At 51.4% G+C, this 20,250-nt stretch overlaps 1 protein-coding gene and 1 non-coding gene across 2 annotated transcripts in view; one reads left to right on the top strand and one right to left on the bottom strand.

The window, feature by feature from the left end:
• The window catches only part of Ntn1 (netrin 1), a 177,463-nt gene that overhangs the window by 153,127 nt on the left and 4,086 nt on the right, over window positions 1–20,250 (top strand). Inside the window, exon 6 of the mRNA NM_008744.2 lies at window positions 7,090–7,164. Coding sequence (NP_032770.2) covers window positions 7,090–7,164 — 75 coding nt within the window. The remainder of the gene's footprint in view (window positions 1–7,089; window positions 7,165–20,250) is intronic.
• On the bottom strand, window positions 12,689–12,808 carry Mir6406 (microRNA 6406). The gene has a single exon (NR_105833.1). It is a non-coding gene; the product is annotated as a microRNA 6406 (primary transcript).

Here is a 20,250-nt window from a genome sequence, read left to right as displayed (position 1 = left end):
CCAAGGTGCAGGAGAGGCCTGAAGGGGTTCAGCCTGCAGGGCACCTCTTGGCTTTTAGCTGTGGGTTGGTCAGAAGAGCAGGTGGGAGGAATGAAAAGGAGGTAGGCTGCTCCCGAGAGAGGCTAGGATGCCAGCCAGACGGGATGAGCCGGCCCAGGCCAGGCAGATGGCCCCTTCTGGGTCCCAGCAGCCCTCCTCCGGACAGAGAAGTGGAGACCAGGTGGCACCTGGGGCGGAGCCTGGCAGCCCTCGTCTTTGGTTGGGGAGGAGAGCCCAGTAGAAGGGGCACCTTATAGCAGGTGCCCCTATAGAGCTGCCAGGGTTTCCCTGAACATTCAGTTGGAGACCTACAGGATCAGCAGGAGTGTGATGGGGACCACTGGGGAGAGTGGATGGGTTTCTAGAAGTCAGATGATGGTCACTGGTGTGCCGGATCTTCTGTCTAGTCTGGAGTCTGGAGTTTTGTTTTAAGACTGAGACATATGAAATGTGGTTTTGTTGTTGTTGCTTGTTGGCTTGTTTGTTTCACATTGTGAACTGGTTAATCTCAGGGCTCTTATGCAGTCTGTCCTTTAATAATATTCCATTTCTTTTTCTATTTCTAAATAAGTTGAGTAGCATGGGACAGCCGTGTCCATCACAGGCTCCCACGGCCCTGTTTCCGAAACCGACTCGTTCTAGACATCTCAAGTCTGTCTATTCAGTTCGGTCATTTCAGTTCTCCCGAAAACATGCGTCTCAGTCGGATTCCAGGATTCTCGCCCGAAGTCATCATACAATAGCCTTCTAATTCACAACATTTCTGTAGGTCATGCTTTCCTCATTCTTCTGAGTCTGTCTGTTTTCCTTCTTTTATTCATAATTAGACATGACAATGTTTTGTCTGGTCTTTTTTTTTAAGTTTGTTTGGAGGCATTTCAAAGACTCAGGCTTTGTGTTCGTGTAATTTTACTCCCCCTCCCCCCCACACACACACTCCTTTCGGCTTCTGCTGTTATTAATTCTTCCCCTCTCTCTCTGAGTTTGGTTTTACTAATTTCTCTAAGTTTCTAGGGCTGAGTCTGGCTTACTTATTTTGATCTTTTCTTCCGTCACAACAAGCATTATTAATTATAGTGTGGTCAGGAAGGGTGGCGTGTACAACTTCAGCTTCTTGGAATTAACTTAATATTTTTCTACTTATACGTCTCTGTCTTTCTCCCCTTAATATAGTTCAGTGAAATACTATACACATAAAATAGTTAAAACACTTTTACATTTGTTTATTTACTTATGGTGTGCATTTGTGTGGGTATAGTGTATCATGGTGTGTATGTGGAGGTCAGAGGACATCTTGGGGGAGTTGATTCTCTCTTCCACTGTGTGGGCTCTCAGGATTGAACTCAGGTTGTCAGGCTTGGCCGCAATCTTCTTTACCCTCTGAGCCATCTTGCTGGCCCCATAAACTAACTAATTTTACTTAGTTTCTTTATTGTGTGTATTTTAAGCATTTTTTTAAAATCCTGCCTTTTCCGATATTAAGATTTCTACTTCTTGATTAATTTTTGTTTGTCTGTATTTGCTGTTAGACAATACCTCTGTCCCTATTTAAATGGTCCTTTAAAATTCCACTTATATCCCTGCATATAAGTAAGCACACTTGTCAATGTTACAATGTACCTGACAAAACAACTTAAAAGGAGGAAGGGTGTATTTTGGCTTAGGATCTCGGGGGAACAGTGCATCTGGGCGTGGCAAGGCAAATGGTCCAGGTGGTATCAGTAATGTCAGGTCAGGGAGCCCAGCAGAGGCAGGGACCACTCTCTTTCCTTCTTCTCTTGTCTCTGAGCCCCTGGCTGCTGGCTGCTGATAACACACATGTTAGGGCTCCTCCTGTCTGCCATTCCTCTAGAACTGCCCTAGAGATATGACTGTGTGTCTATGCATATGCACTCTGTGAGTACAATACCGGTGGCGGCCAGAAGAGGGTGTCAGATCTCCTGGAGCAGGAGTTATAGGTGGTTGTGAGCGGTCAGTGTAGGTACTAAGAAGGTGTGCACACATGACCTCTGTATCCAACCAGCTCTCCGCCCCAAGTGATTGTTCGTGCAGTTAAATTGACAGTGAAGAATAACTGTCCCTACCTTCTTAGACAGTAACTGAATGTTGTGAAATCAGTATTGGAACAGGATCCTAACTTTACTTTTAACATTTTATTGCCAAATAGTTGTGGGGTATTTTTGTGATTTTTTTTCTTTAAGTTTTTATAAAAATCACAGGGACCCATCTTGCCCACCCCTCTTTTATAATCTTACTTTATCAAAAAATGCCTGCTTATATTTACTATTTTCTCTGGCTTATCTTTTGGCATAATCTTAATTATAATTTATATCTTGTTCTCCGGTGTTTTGTGGTATTTAAAAAGAAGTATCTTATTTGGCAGAGTCAAGCATCAAATAACATCTTTGACATTTTTATTTAAGCAGTTTGATTCCCTGCCTCATTCTACTGTGTTTTGTTAGTATGATCTACATTTTCAACTAAATTCTTATAATCAGATATTCTTAATGTTCCTCTGTAAGCATTTTAACATGTTTTGATATGCCTTAAGTTTTAGAACCAAATTTCAAACTTTTGTCTTTAATGACATTGGGGCATATTGTGTCATAGGATAACTTTCTCCTTTGAAAGCCCTTTTTTATAAATTCATTTTATAGGTGGTTGGAAAACAAATACTGAATTATTTTCCGAGCTCTGCCTATATACTTGAGGATGTTCTTTTTGTATGTATGTATGTGGCCAGTGTGTATGAGAAGACTGTCATAAAATTATTGTGTTGGAAAATTTCTCCCTGAAGACACTATAGACATCACTCAGTGATCATCTGCCCATTTTTAGTTATTTTTTTCAATCTCTAGTATATTTTTCTTATCATATGTAATATATAGGCACTTCCTATGTATTAGAGACATATCTAGGCATTGAGCTGTTTCCTTTGCTTTTGAAAAGAGTGTATCAGGGCTGGAGAGATGGCTCAGCAGTTAAGAGCACTGGCTGCTCTTCCAGAGGTTCTGAGTTCAATTCCTAGCAACCACATGGTAGCTCATGACCATCTGTAATGGAACCCGATGCTCTCTTCTATTGTGTCTGAAAACAGTGATAGTGTACCCACATATATGAAAGAGAGAGAGAGAGGGGGGGAGGGAGGGAGGGAGGGAGGGAGGAAGGAAGGAAGGAAGGAAGGAAGGAAGGAAGGAAAGAGTGTATCAAGTCCTTTTCTTCTGCACATGTGGTTCTGTCTTGGGCTTAGGGTCCTACCTATCCTTGATTCCGATTCTGTTTGGCCACTGCTGAAGTGCAGTCATGTGTCAGCTCTCTACTCTCTTGCATGTCCGTTTCGTCTCTGGTTTTCGCATCTGTATCCTTTCCCTCTGCATACTGAGAGCTTCGGTAGCACACACTCCACGCTGAGTCACTTGCTACAGTACCCCCTTCCCTTGCTGTCTCAGAAGTGACTTTTAATTGTGCTCCTGTGACTTACTTTAGTTTTTATTTCCCCAACTCTTGTGTACCCCATGGCCTTTGAGTTCAGCCTTGTCACCTCCCTGGTTTCACGGAAGCCATATCTTTTTAGAAATACTTGAGCCTGTTATACCCATTGCAAGTGGTTGCCATGGGAGAGGTAAGTAGACGTGAGGGTTTATGGCCCCCGTGTGTTTGTGGCTTGGCCCTCTGCAGACCCTTGCATGGCTCTGATGACTGGATCCCCATGTCAGACAGGCAGTCTATTCCCTTGCTACCTGGCCTTTTCTTGGACTTCTGTTCTGTGGAGTTGGTACCTTCTCTGTTACCACTGCCTGACTTTCTGATTCTCTGCATCTGTGAGTTAGATAAAAATACAAGTTCAGAGAGTCACTACAAATGGCTTACAGCCCTGCCTTCCTTAAACTCCCCTCCCTGCCTATGCTTTCTGTCTGTCTGTCTGTTTTCTGCTCATTGTCTTGCTGTCATCTCCTCCCCCCCCCCTTCCTCCTCCTCTTCTTCCTTCCCCTCCTCCTTTTTTTTGTGATCTTTCTGTTCGTCAGACAAAGAACTGTTTCTGGAGGTAAACGCCGGCTAGGCCCTGCTTCATCCCCCACCATCTGCCTTTAATTAATTGAGATTGCTCCCAGATTCCGGCATTGGGTCATCTATCAGCTCCGTTCTTGGCATTCGTGTGAATTTTCATTTTTTCACTCTCTTTATAGCTGTTTTGGAACAAAACAAGGAGAGGCCCCATGAGCGGCTGCCAAGTAGATACCATGTTGTAGGAGTCAGAGCTGGGCTTTCAGCTGAGACTCGTCCATGTGGATGCAGTCTCTGGAGCTGTGTGTGGTGGTAGGGAAAGAAGCAGGTACAGGCGCAGTTTCCTTACCCGTGGACCACTTGTCCAGTGACCTCAGACGTCTGGACCCAACACAGAGGCCACAGACAGCCAAGGAGCTCTTGCCGTGTCTCTGTGAAGGTTATTCGCTTTCTCCAGAGGAAGCCGGTACAGCTCCAACAGGTCTGGCGTGTTTTCCTAGCTCAGTATTGAACTGTTTCTGGAGGTAAACGCCTTCCGCTGCAGGAGGAAGGGGTACTTTGCAGAGGAGACTAACCTTTTTTTTTCCTTCTGAGTTTGACTTAACCACTTGTCTGGACTTTCCTCTGCTGAGCCAGAGGCTGGGTGCAGAAACTGTCTGCTCTTACATTCCGGAGCCACCAGGAGCATTCTGAATCCAGACACCCAGAGAAGGAAATTAAAGCGTGTTGTGGACAGATCAGATCTCAGTCCTTAGTGGTATCTGAAACTCAGGGGAATTCTACGGCAGGGCTGGCGTTGGGGACCAGAGGTTAGGCTCACAGGCGGCCTCAGTGAGACTTTCTGAACCATAGATTCTCTTTCATACAATATACAGGGTACAGGATGTTCATCAAGGCCTGCGAGCTGATTGTGATACCACAGGGTGTGTACAGCATTTGAGATATACAGGGATGGCTGAGCCCTGGCAACCAGGTTCTGAGAGCACCATGATGTCAGGCCCTGGTGGCCCATTCTCGGATAATGTCTGTCCAGGGCGTACATTTGTCTCTAGAACTTTGCTATGCCTAAGGTATGGGCAGTGATGCTGAAGGGTTGGGGGTGATTTGCTCCTTGGATTGGAATGTTTTCCTTCTAACCCTAAAGGATAGGGCTCCCTTGGGCAGTTCCAGACTCACCTTTTCCAGTATTATAAATTGGGCACCATGCCTCCCTCCTACAAAGCTGACATACCCAGTAGTATCTCCTCCACCTGGGTCATTGAGTGGGTATGCAGTACCGAGCCTGTGTGGAGGACTCAAGGTACTATGATTTCCTACTGATGGGAAATGAAAGCATTCACTTGGGCCAATAACTTCACACACACATACACACACACACACACACACACACACACACATACATACAGAGAGAGAGAGAGATAGACAGACAGACAGACAGACAGACAGACAGACAGAAGCTCCAAATGGACTCCAAGTCATTTGGCTCCGCTTGCATTTCAGTTACCTTAAGTGGAAAGTGTAGTGTAGGAGACCCACCAGCTGGCTCAGAAACACCAGAACACATGCACAACCTGGTGGGTTCAGACTCGGAGTGGCAGCTGCCATTGAGATGGCACAGCCAGGTGGCACAGAGGTTCCCCAGCATAGCTCCTCCCACCTAGCTGTGATGGGTGATGTAATGACTTGTATGTGAGGGATGCGCCCTTTCCCGTCTTCACTTTGGGCTTCACCACACTCAGTAAAGCCTACGCTCTGGCAGCCTGACCTTGTCACCCCAGAAGCTCCCTACTCCTGAAACTAACCGCCATGGATGCAGAGCAACACATCACAGGGCGATGGTTTTCTTTCATTTCTTGAAACCGGTTCCTTTCTGAAATTGGGCCCCACGAGGCTGGCCCCAAATTATGGCATTTGCCCCATGGCTCCTGATGGTAGGCTAGAGTTGTGCTGACTGAGGGAGGCATCCATCAAAACACGTAGTGCCTTGAGAGAAAAGCTGCGTGCTGGGGGGTAGAGGCAAGTTCTGGAGAGACAGCCACTGAGTGTCCCCTGCAGATCTTAGCCACAGGCTGGTGGCAGCCATAGTACTGGAGTGTGCCTGCCTTTCCTGTTTTGTATTCAGACACCATTCCTTTCTCCCATGTTGACCGTGGTAGGTAATAGTTTACCTAACTTTGTACCTTAGTTTTCTTAACCTGCCCAATGGAAATAACACTGTTACCTGCTAAAACCTGCTGGAGATCCATCATGTATAGTGATGCAGGCAGGGCGGGTGGCTGGTGGTTTCCCATCCGGCGATCATACAGACCTCAGGAAGAAATGCCATCACCTTGTTTAGGCAGAAATCGCTGGCAGGTAGAGGGCAAGGTTAGGCTGAAGTCGTAACTGCTGCATTTGGGGAGGTCGGCAAGGCCACTTCGGGAAATATAAACTTTGTATCTACTGAATGCCAGGCTCTCTCAGAGCCCAGCACCCCCAAAGCTGTGGCCGGCAGGTATGGCCAGCAGCCAGTGACCAGCAGTACTCTCAGCAGTGGGGCCCATTAGGGCTAACCTCTTTTCGTGGGCATTTTATTTGCACACTTCACTGGAGTGGACACCAAAGAGGTTTTCAAATGTTTCATGGGCTGCTAATTTCCCCTGTGACCTCTTTTGTTGGGGCCTAACCTCAGCCAGAGGCTTCATGCCATGAAAGCCAGCTCCTGAGACAGACCCCGACAGCCGGGTGACAATGAGGCCTCTATCTGCTTTAATCAGGCTCCAGTTGAATCTTAAGGCAGGAGGGATTGGTGTGGTGCTCAGAAACCCTGGGTGGCTCGATACAGTGGTCCCAGAGGCTCTCATGGAGGCTGAAATATTCCACCAGGCTGAGGGAAGAGGGGTGGCTTTTGTCCCACTGGCCTCTTTAGAAAGCCAGCCTGCCCTGAATGGCCACCCGCTTGGTCTGGCCCATGGATACCACTGGGTATCTAGGGAGGTGGCCCACTCGGCTACCAGCCCATTCTTTAGTGGCCTAATGAGTTTCTATCTGTGTCTTCCCCTGCAGACTGTGACTCCTATTGCAAGGCCTCCAAAGGCAAGCTGAAGATGAACATGAAGAAATACTGCAGGAAGGACTATGGTAAGCGGGGGCAAAGGGGCTCCTCCGGGGTGGCTTGCAAGTGACTCGTGTCACCGAGTCCCTGGGACCCGTGAAATCTCTTGTCCGAGAATATCAGTCCCTTCTGTGTCCGAGATTCTCCCAACTGAACCCTGCACAGGGGCATCTGGATCAGAGGGGGCCATCGAGGCTGAGATTCCTATCTTGGGCTCTGTTAGCTCTGCCCAAAGGGCTATGAGGCTGCAGACCACTCGTTTGCCCTCTGGTCTTGTGTGTCCTTGTTCATACTCTGGCATTGTCTCAAGTCTCTTGCTTGGTGAGGTTCTCCAGCATCACAGTGGGTGGGAGATGCCGGGTGTTTATAGATGAGGAGTCTGCACTGTAAGACTGAGCATCCTTCTAACCTTGAGGATGCTCGGATCCTGAGCAGCTCCTGGGGCCTTTCAAGGGGAACACATGTCACACGAGAGGCCACACTGGATTAGCTGCTTGAGCCAGACTTGAAGTTTGCCCCTTAGTCAGGCTGGTGGCCAGGGCTTCTCAGCATATAGAAATGAATCATTAGGTTCAAACAAAATTTGAGAACCTCTGAAACCTCATTTTCTTATGAGCATTCACACACAGGTGTACCCCTCACACTGAAGCCAGGGAAGACCCCAAGCATCCGGACAGCCCCACGTGTCACAGGCCACGTGGCCTTCCCCAGAACCAAGCAACAGCAACATACAGGTTTTAGGTATCGATTCACAAGTTGCCAGGCCATGGACATCCAGGTTCAAGCCCCACCTTCTACTAGGGGTCCATGGTCAACTTCCCAAAGAAAAGGCCCCTTAAGGAATGATATCCCAGAGCAGTACAGAAGCTTCCAGCTCCCACAGAGGAACAAACCCGGGTTTCCACAACAAGTTTACTGTCCTTGAGAAATAAAGGAAGGACTTGCCTCCTTCAAGCTGGGGTAGTGGGTACAAGGAGGACATGACCTCTAAGGTTTCACCCCCACTTCTGCCAGAGACTAATGAGGGCAGGCACAAAAAACAAACAAACAAACAAACAAACACAAACAACCCCCCAAAAACAAACAAAAACAAACAAACAAACAAAAACCCAACTCTCCAAGCCTCTGTTGATTGAGAAAGCGGGGTTCCTGTACTTTCCCAGGCTTTGGCCTTGAAGCCTGATCGATGCTCCTGGCAAAGCAAAAGGCAGGGTGCAGTGAGGACTGTGACCACTATCACCCCTCCTACCCCATCCTCAGCACGGGCAGGAATGGGAGTGGGCAGGCCTGCTTGAGGAGGGGTGGGTGGGGGTGGGCTGGGACTGAGTTATCTCTGAAAAGTACTGGTCCACAGGATCAGTCTGTTCCTTGGATGCAAGGGGAGAAATTGTGACATCACCAAAATGGATCCCATGGTCCTTCCACCTGATTCTTTTGGACTCAGCCTGGTTTTGTTCTCGCCCATCTATTATTCCAGGGTTACCCTGCCCCGTGGTAGTGCCCACATCTACACCAGGTTGACCTTTCCTTTATTGAGCCTGGAGCTTTATTGACCCTGAATTCAGTGGGTATTCCTATAATCAGCAGGAGGGGGCATCCTTCTTGTGTGGTGAAGGGTTGGTTATGGTCTCTGGGCACCATGCTGGCCTCTCTTTTCTGGCGTATCTTCTCAGGTCTGACAAGACCTGGATGTATAGACGCCCCACCCCCGCCCCAACTGTCACTGCCTGGCTCTGTTTTTTGTTGTTGTTGGGTTTTTTTTTTTCTCCTTCTCCAGCAGCCCTGGGAGGTTCCGAATCAGTCCATTTTCTGTTTTCCTAGCAAAATATCTGGGCTTTATTTCTGACTCACAGTTTCTGAAGTCCAGGAGTGTTTATATCCACTCAGCTTCTAGTGAGGACCTTGTGCTGTGTCAACCCACAGTACAATGTGACACAGAGAGGAAGAGGAGACACAGGGAGCCAGGTACCTTGCAATAGCATGCTCTTAAGATCGTTACTACCTTTCATGAGGACACTCATGAGTGTGACCTCCTCCCGACCCAGCACACCTCCAGAGGGCCCCACCACCACTCAGTCCCATTCTGCTGGGGACCTCCATACAGGCTCTGATAGAGACATACCATGTTCTAAGCACTGCAGGGATTTCTGGTTTCAGTAAGGTCATTTGAAGTTATGGGAATCTCCTCAATGCAGTTCAGTCTACCATGCTGCAAGGGGGCTCATGTGAGTTCCACAGAGGGCTCAGAAGAGCCAGGCACCGTGGGATATGTCAGGCCTTGGAGCCTGGTTTGAGAAGGTGGAAAGGCAGCTACAGGTCCGTGAGTACTGCAGGGGTCAGCCAGCAATATAAGCTTTGCTCTGAGGCTGAGGAGAGGCTTCTCCTTGGGCTTTGCTGGGGTGTGGAGACTCTTCTATGTATCCTTGGTTGGACAGACACAGCCTAGGTGAAGTGTGGCTAGGTGGCTCTCCCATACTCAGAAGACCGGGCCAGCCCAGGGGACGATGGAGGACAGGAGAGAATCTGCCTAGATTCAGAGGAGGTAAGGCCAGGCCAAGTCAAAGAAGGGAGCTAGCTCAGAGGCTGCCTAATCCCTGCTTGTTTGCTGACTGACACTCAGGCAGGGGGCCAATTAGGAAACACATTTCCTTCACACCCAGGACACTTGGATATTCCTGAAGCTGCTAATTAGAACCTAGGTTTTGCCACCCCTGCTGAGAGAAGAGCCCCTTTCTCCTCCAGCCCCACCAAGATAAGCTTGACCTGAGGCAGCTAGTGAACTCTCTTTCAGGCTCCACTGACCCTGAGTGGTAGCCAGTAGGCAGAAACCTACAGGGCCAGGAGGCCTATGGGAAGACTGGCTGGCCAGCCCAAGGTGTGCCAGCCCTGAGCCCAGACCAAGCTTGGATGGGTGGATTTAAGACAAGGCAAGAAAGAACAGAGGTCAAGGAGAACCTCAGGCCAGGACCTTGCCTGGCTGCTGGCCCCCATCTAGAGAGGACCCCCCCACCCCCACCTCTAACCCGGTGGGGAAGACGGTTCAATCTTTCCCATGTGGAAGCTTCACCAGTCTGGGTGTCCATCCTCACGTTTCAGATGGAGGAGATATAATATCCAAGGGCTAGGCACCATGTCGAACGAGGCTGCTAGTAACCCACGGAGGTCAGGTCATCGGCACCTGTCCGCCCCTCTGCTGAGCCACCTCAGTTCTCTGTTGCCCTCTAGGGGATCCCGCTTACCTTACAAATGCTCCAGAAGTCACTGCCACGCCTAGCGTGGAACCCCTGCTATGAAGACAGGTTTTAGTCTTTGCAAGAGTTCTCAGAGCACCTCTCCTCACTCTGAAGGAACCCTTCTTTTGTGGGACGGTGTGTGTGTCCCCTTCACACCATGACTGCTCCCGTCATCACAGACATAGGTCTCTGGACTTCTGCCCCCGCCGTCAAGTGCTCTGGCCCAGCACCATCACAGGGGATGTCGTTGACTGTGGTCATCTATGTCCTGGGTGTTGTTGCTTCTTGGGGGAAAGGCTCCTCTGTCTCTCACTCACATCTTTAACTTTGTACAGTGTCATCCTCACTGCATTGAGCTGCAGCTCATAGACACCATCCCTGTACAACACACACACACACACACACACACACACACACACGTACGTCCGTACGTCCTGCCACAGGGATCTAGGAAGTCCTGGTACTTTATCCCTTCTCACCTTGGAGATTTTCCCTTATACACATTCACTAAAGCCCTAGGCCGTGCTGGGTGCTACACTCACAGATCTGGCACAGGGGATTGGCCCTCAGGGAGTACACATTTGGAAGAGAAATACACAACGAGAGCCCAGAAGAAGCCTGAGTGGGGTTGCTCAGGATCTGATAGACTGTGCCCCCAAAGCAGGGATCCCTAGTAGTGGGGAAAGTCTCCATGGCTGGTGAGGTCTGAGAACAAGGAGGGCAGGGGTGCTGGGTGAGGGGGTGGGTAGGGTCGGAAACAGCCTCCTGGGCCGCTCACATTTACATGCAGAAAATATCATGAGCCTACTACTGAGGGTGGTGCCTGTGCCCCTAGCAGCTGCCCAGGGAGCCAAGTGTCCTCTTCCTTCTCCCTGGGATGCACATCAGCCCTTGTTGTGAAAGGTGAGATCATCTCTCACCAATTCTTGGAAAAGTGTTTCATTCCCAGAAATGTTTATTAGTCACCCCCCGTAGAAAGACATCTTGGCACTACTGGACGGAAAACGGAAGATGCTTTCACATGAGCCTCAAGTCTTCCGCCTGACGGCCCCTGCCAGTGGTTTTGAAGGGTTCAGCTTGAGGGGAAGTGCTGTGGACATCTTGGTCCTGTGTGGCATATGTGCTAGTGTGCTGTGGCCCAGGTGGCCCTGATGGAGAGCTCTGATATAGCTCAGTGTGCCTTTGTGTCTAGGAACCTGTGGAGTCAGTGGAAATGCTGGGTGCGGATAGCTGAGCCAGGGCTGGACTCCCCCACGGCCCTTGTGAAGACCTAGTCTCTCTGCTTCAGCCTCAGCTGTGTGGGAGGGAGGGAGGGAGGGAGGGAGGGAGGGAGGGAGGGAGGGAGGGAGGGAGGGAGGGAGGGAGGGAGGGAGGGAGGGAGGGAGGGAGGGAGGATGAGTTCTTATTCCTGTGGCTCACCAAGACATGACAAGGTGAAACAGCAAGCTGGGTATCAGTGCTGTGGGGTCCTAGGCCTAAGCCTTCTCCTTCCCCATGTCAGTGATTTAGCATTTGGCAGCCTGGAGTAGACATAGCAGCCCTTAGAGGGCTCACACATCCACACCCTAGTTCAGAACACTGGCTCTCAGCTCCAGATCAGACATGGAAGAATAGCCACACTAACATCTTGATGGGTAAAGGAAGGAGACATGGTTTCCCCCATTGTAGAGTCCCTGAACTTGCAGGCAGATGGGATGGCATAGTGACAACTATGGCAACAACGGTGGCAGAGATGGAGGAGGGCTTGTGGTGGTGAGTGGGGAAAGAGGCAGATGTGGAAGGGGATGGATTACGGTGCAGGAACCGAGCAGACAGTTGGCCGTGGTAGCACTGCTGTCATGGTAGAAGTTCTGCTTTGAGCGGCACACAGGGCCCAGGCCTAGCTCTGGTCTCAGACTGGGAATAAAGGAGTGCAGTCTCAGAGCTGTGGGCCTGGAGTTTTGCCACTTGAGAGCATTCCCTCCCCTCTTCCTCCTCAGTGGCCCTGGGATCAATGGTGACTGTCAACAGCCTCAGTCTCTTCAGAATGCCAGATATCTTAGCAGCCATGTCATAGAAATATGCTTTCTATATCTTCTCCAGTGACTCTGGGTATGGACACAGGTACTAGAGTGATGTAGGGCTTCTGCCTTTTCAAGGCAAGGTCCTGATGTGAGCTGGAGGCTGCTGGCAGTAATTTCTGGGAAGAGCCACTGTCACCTGGACATCCTCTGGTTGAGAGAACGGGGCACAGACAAGACAGCAGTGTGCAGCACAGTGCATCAGAGCTTGCTGGCCCTCCCTAGGGTCACTGGCCCCCTGAGGATCCTCCTGTTTCTCCAGCCAGATGTGACCCCCCCCCTTCCTGGAGTGCCAGCCACATGTGGATGCCAGATGTGGAGCTGGATCTACATGAGTCAGCCTGAGGTCGCGGAATGTGGGTGACCACCAGGTTGGGCGGGAAAGGCCAGGAAACCCTAGTGACAGCTGGATAGCAAAGATTCTGTGCCCACATAAAGTGGCCCTCCCTAGGGAGCCAGGTGGGGGCTGGTGCAAGCATCCCTCCCCAGCCTTGAGCCTGGCCCCCTGCCACTATTGCTCCAGCCAGTCCAGAAAGGGGAGATGGCTGTCCTGGATCTGGGCAGCCAGGTTCTCATCTGCCTGTGTGCTCGTTTGCCATATTCTTTTTTGCCCCTTCTAGTTTCCTGCATGGTTTTTGTTTTTTTGTTTTGTTTTGTTTTTGTTTTTTGTTTGTTTGTTTGTTTTTTCCTTTTTGGAAGCAGAGATGGCTCAAGGTAGCTCAGAGAAACCACAGAGATTTATCCAGTAAAGGATGTCTTTCTCCATTTTACAGAAGCTCAGAGTGGATGGTCTAGCCAGTGTCTAGTGAGCCAGGGCAGAGTTGTGGTAGACATCACCAGGGACTCTAGTCTCCATTGCAAAGGACACTAGCACACCAGTCTTTGATCCTGGGCTTCCTATCCAGCAGTCTCCATAGACACCCCAGTTTCTCCCTACCTGCAGTCTTGGAGGATGCACCAAGCAGCAGGGGTTTTGAGAGACATGGCCTGAGGTAACCATACCTCGAAAGCTATCACACTTACACTACTTAATCCAAGGAGACCAGCTGCCAGTCATGGCAGTGCCAACCCTCTGCAGGAGTCAGTTTATTGCACTGCTGGCTCTGTGCTGTGTGGCTCCTGCAATGGGGCTCAGGTGTTTTATTTCTGTCTCCTGGGGGAAGGAAGTTTGGAGGCTGGTTGGACTGTAAGGAACTTGTGGGTTTTCAGAGCCTGTTGTGGATGGAGCATGTTGGTTCTGGTCCAGTATGGGACAGAACTCCAGATGTAGGTATCTTAGGGAAGCTTGGTAGTGCTATTCCAGCCAGGGCATCTGGGAGGGAAGAGCTATTCTTTGCTCCCTTGCTAGCTTCCTGGAGCTGGAGCCTCAAGGGGGAAATGGAGGTCAGCAGTATTTGCTTGAGGGACTTCTGTGTGCTCTGCTGTCTTCTGTAAATGGTATAAATGTGTTGTCCTGAGTTGGCCCATATCCCCTCAGCACTAGGCTTTCTTTGAATCCTGGAGGGGGTTGGGGGGTGATGGGACCTGGTCCTACATCACAAAGAGGAGGCTGTTGGTCACCTTTTCTCCTTCAGAGGCCAGAACTCCATCCCTGCCAAGACCTCCGGCCTGGGGCTCACTCATCATCCACTTTCCCATAGGAAGGTTCTGAATCAATACCCAGCAGGCTTTGCTCTTTCCAATGCCTATTTTGGATGTAGATGTGTAGGTTGGAGGTGGGAGGGTCTAGCCAGTATGGGAGGCAGGAATGGATGGTTGGAGCATCTCATGAGACCATGCAAGGTGTTCTGAGGTGGGATGTCCTTTTAGCAGCCCAGTTTATCCCGAGAGGTAAGCCGGTAGGGTCACTGTACAACATAGGCCAGTCCTCCAGATGAGGCCACCACAGACTTACACTTGTGAATCTGAGTGAAGTGGGTATCGTGGCTGGCATAGGAAGTGCCTCCCAAAGGTTGGGAACTTAGTAGGCGAGACCTGGTTGAAGTGTGGGAAGTGAAGTGGGTTGTGGGACTGGGCCCATACATCTTGTCCCCAGTCCCCTGCTTGCTTTCTGCTTCCTGGCTGTTGGGAGCTAAGCAGCTCTGTTCAGCTTATTCTTGCCACCATGTTTGGCTTGACCACTGGGCCTTAAGCAGTGGCGCCCACTGGGAACATGTCCCACAACCGCTGAGTCTGTGGCCCAGATAAAGTATCTCCTCTGTCGATTACTCAGATATCCTATCACGGTAACGCAGAAGTCGTTGACCCACTGGGCTGAGCCAGGTAGGCTGCCTGTTGCTCAGGGCCAGGACTAACACCTTCTTCCAAGATGGTTCTCTGATGTCCCTTAGCTCCAGGAGATAGCCTTTTCCCTCCCAAGGTTGGAGCAGCGGGAGGCAGCAGCCAGGATCTCAAGGCGGTGTGGCTGGCTTCTGGGTCTGTCACAGCGAGTCCCTACTTTACTGACGAGCAGTAGGCAGGGCCGCTGTCTATAGGTCTAAGCATGTGTGCCCACCACAGGTCTGCGCTCTCCACAGGCGCCACACTTTCCGTAGAGAAGCCCTGGGAGCAGGACCTGACCTGGGCTGGCCCGGAAGTGGGTAGTCAGGCTGCATTTCATGAAAGCCGCTGAGGCTCAGGACACACTCTTTCCACTTGGAGATTTACGGGGCTTTTGATTTTAATGGTTTCTGTGGGATTGGTGTCCTCCCCCATCGTTTCTGGCTGTTGTCTCTAAGGCAAATGGGCGACAACCCTTCCTTAGCAGGACAGGCCTAACAGGAACGTATAGCTGGGTAGGGAGGGGAAGGGAAGCGAGGGGCAGCCCTTTGGAGGGGCGGTTGTGGGTGGCCCCTAGGGCCCACTTTGAGCAACCTATAAATTCTGGGGAGCTCTAGAAAGGCAAAAAGCTTCCCCCACAGAAGTGCTGGAGACAGGGGAGTGGCTAAGGGGCACAGTTGTGGCCTGCCTAGTCTCTGCTCTCCCTTGGCTAACCCAGCAGGTGGCCTCTGCCCTGATGGACCTTCCTCTCAGCTGTGGGCTCTCAGCAAGACAGTTAGCCAGCACCACCTGCCTTGTCCTCCTAGGTCAGGCAGAGTTCCTAGAACCCAGCCTCAGTGGGGACCTTAGATCTCAGAGGCAGGTCCTTTAAACCTTCATGCAGGGCTATCTACTCCTGTTCCCGTCTGCCAACACCCTGTCCTTAGAAGGCCTAGAGCTCCCTGTAGATCCTAATGGCCGCTAGTCCAGAGCTGGAGTGGGGCTGTAGGGAGGCGGGTTTTGAGTGAACTGGCTCTAGGTAGAAAGCAGCAATTTTCCCTAGGCTCCAAGCACAGGATAATGGCCAGGGGTTCCCCATGCTGCAGGTTGCCTCTAATGGCCTGGGAATTTCCCTGGCACTGGACTTAAGGGAGAGGTTGCGACCACTGGGAAGGGTGGTCATTCCCTCTCTTCCACGGTAGGACAAACCTGGAGCTGTGGTTAGGGATATGTGTAAACAGCAGATTGAATTCTGCACCCTGAGACAGAGAGAGAGACATAGCTCCAAGACATCCCGGCTGCCCTTGAGCTGCCTCAGGCACTCTTCCACCCTCAGCCTTCCACTTAGTCCCTACACCAGGAGCAGCATAGGTGGCCCTCGACAAATCAGACTCCTGTGGGCCTGGCCTTCCGAGTCCTCTCCCCACCTCCCCGCCCTGAACCCCACCAGAGTCACAGCTGGGCTCTGTCACCGGACTGAGTGGGCAGGGCACCCAAGCTTGCTGGAGATGCAGGTTAGAATTCAGGTAGGGGACGGTGGGCTTTGTGGCTTACCCCGCCCTGGTGGCTGAGAAACATGCTTAGCATGGTGAACTGGGAAATTGCTGAGAGGAGCTGACCAGGTCCTACCCAGGTACAAGGTGCTGAGTTCTGGGCTCCTCTCCTCCCACCCACCCCCATTAGATTTTTCTCTAAGGTTGTGCTCCATCCCATAGCTGGTTCCTCCCCAAGGAGCCCAGCTGGGGTTGCAGACAGCCTGGAAGGGTTCTTCCCAGCTCTGACTTTGTCTGCACCAAGCCCTTGGAAGGCACAGAGGCTGGGAATGCACACACTGGCTCACTTCAGCTGTTGCCACTGAGCAGGAGACGAGGGAGGGAGGGTAGGCCTGTGGTGTGGAGTCCCTTCTATATAGAAGGGCCTGAAGCATCAGCCAAAAGTGTCTGTCGCATGGGCCCTCCCGCTTCTGCTCCAACACTGGCCCACTCTCGGAGCTGAGGGCTTCCATTCCAGCAGCTACCTGAAATTGAAGGACTCCCTTCAATGCTCCTGGTGCCCATGATCATCTTGGTGTGAATCATCTCATCACCCTCCTTTCTGAATGGAGGAGACCTCACCTGAACTCCACACTAGAGGATAACATCAGGACATTAGCCTAAAGATGGGGGGTTAGCACCCTGGTGGGTGGGTGGGGTAAGGTTTATTGTGCAGCCATTTGTACTGTTCTAGCAAAGTGCATCTGACTGTGTAGAAATCTATAGACTGCAGTCTGGGTGGCTAAGAGGTCTAAGACCAAGCTACCACCCTTCTCTGCTTCCAAAATGCCACCTTGTTGTTGTGGCACCACATGATGGGAGGGACAAGGGCTCAGTTAAGCCTCTAAGAGGGCCACTGCTCTGCACATGAGGGTGGAGCCCACATACTGCTGAGTTCACTTTTTAAGGGCTCCTAACTCCTAAATACTGCCCTCTGGGCGGGACACCAATTTGAGGCCCAGGGCAGGGTGTGAGAGTTCTGTGTGGCCCCAAGCTGGCAGAGCTGTTGCTCAGTCACCTGGCCAAGTGGGATCACATATCAGCAAGTGGTATCTAGGTGTGGTCTGGAGACCTTGGTCATTCCTGATCAGAAGCAGCAACCAGCAGCCGGTCAGAGGTGACAGCAGTCCTGGTGTGTGCCACGCGGCTGCCAGAGCGTGCTCTCCCTAAGCGCACAGAGCAGGTCTGTTTGAGGTCACGGCTGCGATGTGTATTTTGAATCTTTTCAGCGGTATGTGCACTGCAGGGACTTGGCCCATGCACTGTGTGTGCAGCTCATACTTGGTGGGCTTTGTAATGTGCGGAGGCGTTGCCAAGGGCAGCGGAAATGTGGATTTTTTTTTTCAGCATAATCACATGAATCCTGCTGCCACCCTCCCCTGCCCCTGGGCCTGGACTGTCTCAGCCTGCAGTTAGGAAGGTCCCTACAGACAGAAGGAACTAACTTCTTAATTCTTGAACATAGCCGTGTCCAGTGGGGACCTGCAGGGCTCTGGTGAAGCAGGTCCTCTTGAGGCCTCTGGTAGTCTCTAGGGAGTGGAGCCTGCCTTTCCAGGATAATTCACGGACAGGCCTGGGGTGAGCCGGTGATGCTTATCTTCAGAGCTGTTGCAGGAGCACGAGAAGGAAAGTCTCCTGGGGAACCTGGGGGTCCAGCCCAAGCCCACCTTGTCTAGCCAGCTCTTCTCCTGAGTCCTTTTCTGTAAAGCTGAGACCCTCTCAAGCCTGTCCATCAGGCTGATGCCCAAGACCTCTCTAGTTATCCTGGCATGAGGCCCACCCTCATGACCTCATCATAATTGCCTCTGGAAAGGCCCCGTCTCTAGATTGTTCTTCTCTGAGGTGCAGGGATGTAAGGGCTCCAGCAAAGGAGCTTGGGGCATCAATGCTCTGAGTCTGGGATTAGACTACATCATCAAGGGCCCTGCCAGAGGGCCCTCCACACATCCAGCCCATTCTTGGTCAGGCAACACTGGCTGGCCAAGGGCTGCCACACAGGGAAACTGCTGTGTCCTGAGAGGCTCATTCTGCATTCAGCTCATTCCCAGGAAAGGAAACCAGGGCTCTGGCGGGAGTTCTCCCGACCACTTAGCTGAGGAGGCACTCAGTTGCCACGGTGACCTCTGTCAGCACAGTCACTTCTCTAGGCTGGAGGGTTTCCCCACCCCCCACCCTCAGAGTTCACACTGAGTGTTGAATCCCTTGGTGACAAAAACATGGAAACGGTTGCCATGGCAGCCATTCTTTGGAGCCCTCAGACTGAAGTGCAAAGTTCAGGATGCCCAGAACAGCTGAAATGAAAATATGGGAAAATCTGCCACTTCCCTCGCCCAGGAGGGCAGGTTGGAGCGTCCGGTGCTCCTCTGCACCAGCTGTCTGCTTCCCAACCTTGGCCAGCCAATGTGGGCACAGGAAGGGAGCAGGGTGCTCTCCCCTATACACCAGAGACCTTAATGGGGAGTCACCTGGAGCAGCAGGGACCCAGGCAGGCTTTCTGACTGTGGAAGAATCAGGGAAGTGATGAGCTGGGCTTCCCTGGGGTTTCTAAGTCAGGGGGCTCAGGACAGTCAGTTGGTCAGGTGGTCCTCAGCATAGTCCAGGGGTAGTGCTTCCCTGCCCTGAGGGAGGAGGCATACACTGTGTGACATATGGGGTCAGCGCAGGGAAGGAGCACTGGCGATGGGGATAGGAACAATGTCTGCCTCCCTTGAATGAGACTGAGCACAGCTGAGGCCTTCTCTAGGAATCTCCTGGACTGTAGAGGGTGATTGGCTGTGTGTTCCTCTCTCGCCAGCAATTCCCAAGTAGGCTCCGAGAGGCTCTGGTGGCCTAAGATGGGCCAACCACGGGCTTCTACAGCCAGCAGTTTTCGGGAAGCCAATGCAAACACACTACTTACCACACACAGCCTCTCAAAAGCCCAGCACCAAGGGAATTCTTGAAGGGAACCTGGTGTTCCCTCCATCTTTTGCTGTTGTTGTGTGTGTACACACATGGAGTGTTTGTGTGTGTGTATGTAGGTCAGAAGTTGAGTTTGGGTATCTTCCTGTTGTCCTCCACCTTGTTGGGAGAAAGAAGACTGTCTGTCATTGAACTGAGAACATGCCAAGCACCAAGGATCTGCCGTCTTCATGGCCCAGTGCTGGGATTGTAGTTACGAGTCCTGCTTTGCTCATGAGTTCTAAACTCATGGTCTGGCAAATGCTTCCTTGACTGAGCCACCTCCTAGCCTCTCCCTCATAAGCATGCCCTTCTACTTTAAAGTGCCTTCAGTAGGGACATCTTTTCACATATCTGCCGCTCCTCTCCAGTGTCTTCCCCCAGTAGCAGCAGCACTCCTGGGGAGAGCATGTGAACTGGGGACTTTACCCAGTTCTGGTGAGTCAGAAGCTCAAGGGTGGGTGGAGTCAGCACCGCACCATTTGCAGAAGCTCTCCAGGGACCTCTGGCGCAGTCTGGTTTGAGAACCCCTGTAGAAGAAGACTGGGGGTGGGGGGAGGGAGTGGGACAGTGCTGAACCTGAGAGGCTCCAAGGGAGCTAGCAGCCTGGCAGGGAGTATTTTTGAGGACCCTGGCTGACCCTGGAAAAGCACTCTGGCCATGTGAGTGGCAGACTCTCTTGATGCTGCGTACTAAAATTCCCTGATGGGCTGTTTCAATTTCATTGAAGTCAGGATGATTTTGGGGGACAGGTGCCATCCTAAGGCTTGGGGTGAAGTGGCTGGAGCCTTTGGAAGTCTAGGCATGTGAGGTGCTCCTCATTTCCAGAGGAGTCAGCCCTGCTGTCATCAAAGCCACCTGCCCTCAGGGGCAAGCAGACTATCTAGAGAGCTAGGGGCATGCTTAATCCATCTACCCCGCTTCCCTGGAGTCTCCCTTATGGATCTCAACATGTTCCAAGAGGCAGTGTTGGGCGGGGGGCACCTTCAACAAAGGCAGGAGCAACACTTCTTGGGATAGGGGCTTTGGCCCAGGTATTAGCTCAGGTTCTGGGATGAGCTTAGCTCACCCATTGCCCGTGGGGAGCCCTTTGCAGTCACTTTCCAGAT

Source organism: Mus musculus, chromosome 11 (assembly GCF_000001635.26).
Source record: "Mus musculus strain C57BL/6J chromosome 11, GRCm38.p6 C57BL/6J".
In the NCBI taxonomy this organism is placed as follows: domain Eukaryota; kingdom Metazoa; phylum Chordata; class Mammalia; order Rodentia; family Muridae; genus Mus; species Mus musculus.
This window is presented reverse-complemented; position numbering and strand designations above follow the sequence as displayed.